This window comes from Larimichthys crocea, chromosome IX (assembly GCF_000972845.2).
Source record: "Larimichthys crocea isolate SSNF chromosome IX, L_crocea_2.0, whole genome shotgun sequence".
Classification (NCBI taxonomy): Eukaryota; Metazoa; Chordata; class Actinopteri; family Sciaenidae; genus Larimichthys; species Larimichthys crocea.
Window position 1 is genome coordinate 1,285,602 of NC_040019.1, and position 7,287 is coordinate 1,292,888.

Sequence of the window (7,287 nt, forward strand, 5' to 3'; positions counted from 1 at the left end):
TACTTTATTGCGTTTAAATTCGCCTGAAAACTTTAAACTCAAATATCCCGCCAAAAAAAACCCGCTACACGAACTACACCTCCCATGATTCAGCGCTCCAAAGGCGAGGAGGCCACCGCCCCCCTTTTTTTCTCACCCACGTGATCAGCTCCGACCAATCGCGAGTGTCGTTACAGGCGCAATGCGGTGGTCGGGATGTAAGGAGGAATGGCGACGGTCGAGACGAAGCCGAGTTTGACCAAACAGGAGCGGAACGCAGGTATTTTAAACCGTTACCGTTACAACACACACACACACACACAGCGAGGCGGTTAACGGACACACAGGTGTGTTTAAAACCGGGGATGTGTTACAAAGCGCTTTAACTGTTATAATGTTGTCAAAACTTAAAGATAGCTCCATTTTCAAATTATTTTTACACCACTGAGACATTTTATATCAATAAAAACAAACACCTAACGTCTTTGACGAGCCTAATTATGACAAATCTAACTAGTTTATTTGTTTTATAAGAAGGAGATTGATAAATAACATGTTTTAAAGGAGCGTTCATTGGCAGGAACTGAATATAATATTCATTAGTGTGTTTTCGTTACCTTTAAAATAAGAATAGTTGTGTTTTTGTTGCTCTTTATATCTGCAGTGAGAGCGGGTCCTCTAACGCGGAGTCCAGCCATTTTTCTACGGTAGCTCAGAAGGGACAAACACAACAAACGCTGACTGGGTCTTGGGATGTAACGATGCATCGTGACACGATTTAAAAATCGGTACAAATGGTAACGATGCATCGTGACACGATTTAAAAATCGGTACAAATGCGCGACGATTCTTCACGAATGTGACAGAAGTAGTGTTCTTTTTCTTACATTATCTTAAAAAAAGTTTGTTCATTTGTTCAACGTCAGACGTCAAATCACGTGACTTTACGTCACTACGTAGGTACGGAGCACAGAACGCGGGAAGACTTGGCAACGGTAGAAAATAGAGGATGCACCGAGCAGTTTTAAATGATGAGAAAACCAAAAACAGCACATAAATATTGCAAGAGACTGCAACATATAGCGGCAACACGAGCAACATGCAGCAGAATATTCGCCGCCACCACAGTGAGAAGCAAAGTAACGTCACGCCACCTCGGGAGCGAAAATTGCCGATGGGGCAGGAGCGCAAGAAATTACCAGGGCAATATTCTTCATGTGTTTTGTTGTTTAAGATGTAAGTTGCGCTTTTTTTTATAAGAGAACACAAACAGTTTGAGAGTTTCTGTAAAGAAAGCACCTATTTCCCCTACAAATAAAAAGAGAATTTTATTTGGTCATAATTTGTCTGTAGCTCATTTTGATAAAAAAAGAAAAATCGTATCGTGAACCGTATCGAGTCGTGAGTTGTATCGTTACATCCCTAACTGGGTCCAGTCCAATAGTCTTTTTTTTTTAGGTACCTAACTGAGTGAGCCGCCATGTAGGGGTGTGCGATACTGCATATTTTGGTATCGATCCGATACCAAGTAAATACGGGCCAGTATCGCCAATACCGATACTTTTATAGTAAGGTGGATGCATCATTGAATGATGATGATGTTTCCTTTTTTATTATTAAATAGTTAAAACCCAGGACAGAAGTTTATACCGTAATTTTCGGACTATAAGCCGCTACTTTTTTCACACGCTTTAAACCCTGCGGCCTATACAACGGTGCGGATAATTTATAGATTTTTACTGGCCAACGGCCAACGGGGGGGCACTCTGAGACAGACGTGGGGAAAGATTATACTCCGAAGAAGACTAGTGTCTAGTGTTCTTTTGATGCAAATGATGCAGCTTTTAATTTAAAGGCACTCGACCTGCCCCGTCAAAGAAGCTACGAAGCTAAGAAGGCCAGCTGCAGCGAGGACTAGGACGGGGCGGCCGCTTAACCCACTATGCTACCGACCGCCCCATTTGTTGTTGTCTTGGCTATTGCTACTCAATAAAGTACTTTAAAGTACAAAGTACTGAATACTTTGTTTTTAAATAAAGATTACAACAATATATTTTTTAAATAAATTAAATTTGTCTTTGTCCAGATTTCCAGCTGAACTCTTGAATGATACAAAGCCCCAAAATGGAGACTGAAGTGACCTCCTCACCCAGCGTCATCTCCCCCTCCGCCCCACTCACCACCACCACCACCACAACCTCCTCGACTGGGCAGGCCAACCTGGCAGCCAAACAGGTCGACGGCAGCAGAAAGAGCTCATCCACCACCCCCGCCTTCCTCTCCAACCTGGGCAGGGCCACGCTGAGGGGCATCCGCAAGTGTCCGCACTGCGGCGTCTTCAACGGCACCCGCGGGCTCAGCTGCAAGAACAAGGCGTGCGGGGTCTCCCTCCGGAGCGCCACGTCGGTCAGCAAGAAGTGCGCGGTGGAGGTGGTGAAGGTGATAATAGACAGTGAGGAGAGAGGTGGGAAAGAGCGGGAGGGCGGAGGTGGAGGAGTGCAGGTGTTTTCGGTGTGTCACAGAGGAAGAGGAGCCACGGCTACCCAACTCGGCTTTGTCGAGCTCGTTCCTACAGATACCGCTATCGCGACGGGCGACGGCACCACCCTGCTGACCCGCATCAGCTTAGGGCGCTGCTTTTTGCCGTCTTGCAGGCAAAGGTCAAACCAGAGCGAGTCAGAATCGGCGGTGGCGAACTCCAAACAGTCGTCCGACAGCCTCTGCGTCCACATCAAGCAAGCCATCGAGTGCCGCAGCTGTGCTACGCCGCTGACGTTAAAGAGCTCCGTCTTGGAGGGCTTGCAGGCCTCCATTCAAGCCAGGGAGGAGCTGTGGAGGCTGGCCACAGAGTCTCCAGGTCCTCTGGTGCAGCGTGTCTCCAAGGACACCCTGGTGGTGAAGTGCCACACAGATTCCCAGCATCCTCTGGGGTTGCTGCACCTCACCGTAGGTGCAGGCGGACTGTCGGAGGTTTTAAAGAGCGAGAAGCGGAGCAGGGAGCAGCAGAATTCTGTTTTCCACTGTGCCTGTCAGGTCAACAGCAGCAGTGGCGGCGGCGGCAGAAGAAGTAAAGCTGGTGGTGTTGACGGAGCAGCTCACCCTCCGCCCAACTCACTCACATCCCAGCCCTGCCTTCACTTCTACGCCTGCGTGTGTGCCTTCGCGAGCGACGAGAAACTGGCGTCGGAGTTCGACGCGTTCATCAACTACACACCCAACGGTACGAAAACAAGTTTTTCTGTCAGTCTGAGCTGATTTTAAAGGAACATTTTCACATTTTAGGAAACTTAAAAACTCACTTTGTTGCTGAGAGGATGATTAAAGTCTCCATCACACCATCTTACTTTGAAAAACCACCACCTTCTCCTGTTTGCAGCCACGATTGCATTGCATCTTTTAGAACTTTTATAACTTTTCTTTTTGAATTTCAGTCGCACTTGATTTATTTAATTTAATAAATCACAGTTTGAGAATCACTGGCATGGAGAATCCGGACGATTTTCAAAATAAAACACCCTCTACAAAAGACCAGAAAACAATTTAACTATGTAGCATATTTACATATTTAGAAAAAAAAAGACCAAATCTGAGCAAGTTAACAAAGTCTTGTTAGGTGCAGAGTTACAGACCGATGTTTTTTTTAATAAGCACGCACATCTAAATAATTAAGATGTCGTTTATTGAACCAAAAATTACACAAACAAAAAGTACACAGTAAAACTAAACGTAGAATTCAACTCACAAGGTCTGTGTTCATTCATGGAAATTTAAAAAATCCACATATTGTGGCAGGCGTGTCGTTTACGTCACCACATGATGAAATAAAGAAAGTACCTTTTACACTAACTTAGCTTTTTCATAAATAAAAAAAATACCGTAACTAACTCAAAACATGTATCTCAAAAATTCAGTGTGGCTCCAACGCTCTGGGTCAAGGTTCAGTAGCAGAAAATCAAATCAAATTAAATTATTTGTTAGTTCTTCAGCTGTTTCCAACGTCTCCCTTTTAATGTGTTGCTTTGTTCATTGTTCAGCGTCACATCTCTTTCTCCAGGCGTGCAGCAGAACGCCGCCGCCGCCAACCGAGTGATCAGTCCGAGCGAGAAGCCTCTTCAGCAGGGCGAGTCGGTCAACTCTCACCATAAAACTAAGAAACCTCGGCTGGATGAATCTCTCTCCGGTGAGTTTATTGATGTTTAACACATCCTGATGGATTTATTACGGCGTTATCACTCATTAAAGCACGTTTCATTGTCCTCCCTTCTCTTTCTTATCTTTATCTTCCCCCCGACCCGTCCTTCTCTAACTTCCCGCCCCCCTCAGTGGCCTCGCCCTCTGGGTCGGCCTCCGGCCTGAGGAGAGCCGGTCAGAGGAAAGCTCCTGGTGCTGGTGGACTGAAGGCTCCAGGTGCTGCCTCCCTCCCTCCCTTCTTTCCTTCCCTTTCTCCCTCCCTTCCTTCATGTCTTTTCTTTTCATCTGTCTGTTAAAGAGCCTTACATCGTCTTAGACATCTGTCTCCATCTTTATCATTCCTCCGTCTAATCCCGCAGCACTAATCCTGAAAAGAAGGTCGCGCTGTAGACGACACGCGACATATTTTAACATTTAACTAGTGACCCAAGAACACAATTAATTAAAATCTTACAGATTTAATTATCTGCTTGGTGGTTGGTCCACGTGATAATCTTGTGTGGTCATGTCTCAGGGAGTACCCAGGTTGTGGATGAGCGTGCGGTGACGATGGGCTTCCACCAGTGGCTGGCCAGCGTCACGGAGAGGATCCACCAGACTATGCACTACCAGTTTGATGGTAAAACAGCTTGAAGATAAATAATCTAACCATATATAAATATATACGCGGACTCAGAGTTAAAGAAATGATTCAGCGTTTTGGGAAAAACTTGAGGCAGCAGCTGGTTAGCCTTTGTTTGTTTGGAGGTAAAATTACAGCAAGAGCCTCGTTACACTTGAAACCTGTGTGTGCACGACTTACAGTAAGTAAAGTCGGACAAAGTCGAACCTTTCTTCTGTGAGAAATATGTTTGTCTATCTTCCAAATCTTCTATATTTTTGCCTTGTCATTGTTTTTAAAATTGTCGCTGTTTTCCCAGATCTTAATCATTTTCTTTCATGATTGGTTTCATGACCAAAAAATAAAGTTAAATACAGAAAATACAGTTGACAGAGTCAAAGAGGGCACACAACTTTAATAACTCCTTTATTCTGACTTTATAAATCTGTAGTTAGAACAACTTCCAGGTTATTAAAAGTGTCTTTAGCAGGTTGTTAATCAAAGCTTTGGATTTGGACGGAGCCAGGCTGTTTCCGATCTTTCAGATGCTGGCAGTAGCGATTGGTTTCAATCTTCTCATCTAAATGTATTCCTTTAATAACTGGATTTTGGCAACCCATAAGTCTTATTAATTAATCACTCAGTACCTATAAAGCACATTAAATTATTTATACACAATCGGAGAGCAGGAGGTTCAGGTCGTGTCGTGTTCCTCCATCAGGGAAACCTCAGCCTCTGGTGTACCACGTTCCTCAGGAGTTCTTCAACGCTCTGCAGCATCGCCTGTCACTCGGCTCCAAGAAGAAGAGGCTGCCCAACTTCACGACAGGTGCGACGTCGTCACTTATTAAATTAATTCGTTTTAATTTGTCATTAAATAGGTCAGGTTCTTGTTTGAAACGAGCGTCTTGTTTGGGCTTCCTTGTTGTTTTTCAGACGTCTGTAAGTAGTTAGAAGTTCTAAACTTCTCAGATGGTTCAGAACCACTGAACTAATCAAAAACCTTTTTACTTGTAATGGAGTACTTTTACATCCTTATATATTTTTAATAAATGATCTGAAAATCTCTTTTTATCTCGTCAGCGTTTGCGAGAAACGATGGACTTCCTCACGGCTCTTTCTCCAAGTACACCTGGCACATCACCAACCTCATGCAGGTCAAACGCATCTTTGACACCCCGGAGGTAAACACACACTTTCCGTCCGCATCTCTCTCTCAGGCTCAGGGTGTAACAACCTCTGGGGATGGTAGTTACACCCTTTCTTCTCCGAAGAGAGGTGTTGATACATTCATCTAAATCGCCTCCAGTTATTGGGCTTTGCTTGTCAGGCTACATACAAAACTCCTACCTTATTGGTGGAGGTTGTTGGGGTCGTATGTTGCCTTGGTGTAGCACCAAATGTACGCAGCAACACAGCCTGAGCCTCCATAAAATTTGGTTTGAATATGAGTTGTTTCTGCTGTGAAGTTGGACATTTAAACATGGGGACTTATGGAGACTGACTCACTTCTGGAGCCAACCTCAAGTGGACGTTTGAGGAACTGCAGTTTTGATCTCGATGTACAAATCTGCTTTCCCTCACTTCTTTATCTGTCTCGCCGTCCGCCCGTCAGGTGCCTCTAGAGCTCTTCCAGAGTTTTGTAAAGAACGTCGACGGCTCTTACTCGCGTTTTCGCTGCCCCGAGCCGCTACCTGAACCGGAGCTACCGGAGGGGTACAAGACAGATCGGCCACAGGCTATTCGACCGATGGAGCTCCGCACCTTCCTCAAAGTCGGTGAGTGACTTGTTTTTTTTGTTTTGTTTGACACCAAGAAGTCAGCCTGCGCTGCTTGTATTAACACCGTGGTTTATCTGCGCAGGACCAGGCTCGGCCGATCAGAAGGAGGCCAGTCCGTTTGTAATCGAGTGGATCCCAGACGTCCTCCCTCGCTGTCAGATGGGAGAGCTCCGCATCAGCTTCGAATTCGGCCACCAGCAGAGCGGTCAGCCCGAGTACGGCGAGAAAACGAGCGCGGCGGAGAAAGGAGGTCGCAACAAGACGGACTCGAGCCAACCCAAACTCACAAAGACTGTTGAAATCCTTCAGGTGGTCGTGTAATCGCCCAATCGCCTGTCAGATATTACGACGCGTAGACTGTTTGTGACTTATATCTGTGTTATATTATGCAAGGTGTGTCATCTCAATGCCTTTTCTTTAAGGCTAAATATAAAATGTCAAACTCGTGAAGTGAAAAAAGAAATTAAATATATTTTTTTGGAAAAAGTATCTATTTTTTTTAAAAACATTTTTACTCAGATCACATGACCAGTAAGTATTAAAACAACAAGCAACAGGTAAATGTGATGCTTCCTTTGTCTGAAGGTGTAACCTTTATTATGTATGTGTGTGAGAGTTTCTGTTTGTTTGTTTCTGGGGTTTTTTTGACATGTAAACATGAAGAAAATAAAAAATATTTAATAGAATAAAGAATAAAATGTCTCTTTATTGACAGTTTTCTCAAACGTCCACTTG

At 44.6% G+C, this 7,287-nt stretch overlaps 1 protein-coding gene across 3 annotated transcripts; it reads left to right on the forward strand.

The window, feature by feature from the left end:
• The first annotated feature begins 139 nt into the window (after positions 1 to 139).
• On the forward strand, positions 140 to 7,050 carry cixh2orf42 (chromosome IX C2orf42 homolog). 3 transcript variants are annotated; one of them, XM_019264727.2, is made up of 9 exons: positions 140 to 259; positions 2,066 to 3,199; positions 4,034 to 4,159; positions 4,303 to 4,386; positions 4,685 to 4,789; positions 5,493 to 5,600; positions 5,855 to 5,955; positions 6,387 to 6,549; positions 6,635 to 7,050. In XM_019264727.2, the coding sequence occupies exons 2-9, from the start codon at positions 2,086 to 2,088 to the stop codon at positions 6,871 to 6,873; spliced, it is 2,040 nt and encodes a 679-aa protein (XP_019120272.1). In that variant the 5' UTR covers positions 140 to 259; positions 2,066 to 2,085; the 3' UTR covers positions 6,874 to 7,050. The 3 variants fall into 3 exon arrangements, with proteins under 3 accessions (XP_019120272.1, XP_019120282.1, XP_019120275.1); XM_019264730.2 differs by lacking the exon at positions 4,303 to 4,386 and having other exon boundaries at positions 143 to 259; XM_019264737.2 differs by lacking the exons at positions 4,303 to 4,386; positions 4,685 to 4,789 and having other exon boundaries at positions 141 to 259.
• The last annotated feature ends 237 nt before the right edge of the window (positions 7,051 to 7,287 follow it).

What these genes read in the sequence shown, in the direction of transcription:
- cixh2orf42 (XM_019264727.2), top strand. Translation starts at nt 2,086, where the DNA reads ATGATACAAAGCCCCAAAATGGAGACTGAAGTGACCTCCTCACCCAGC. An exon ending in TATGCACTACCAGTTTGATG is followed by an intron (nt 4,790 to 5,492) that starts GTAAAACAGCTT and finishes TTCCTCCATCAG; the next exon opens with GGAAACCTCAGCCTCTGGTG. An exon ending in GCATCTTTGACACCCCGGAG is followed by an intron (nt 5,956 to 6,386) that starts GTAAACACACAC and finishes TCCGCCCGTCAG; the next exon opens with GTGCCTCTAGAGCTCTTCCA.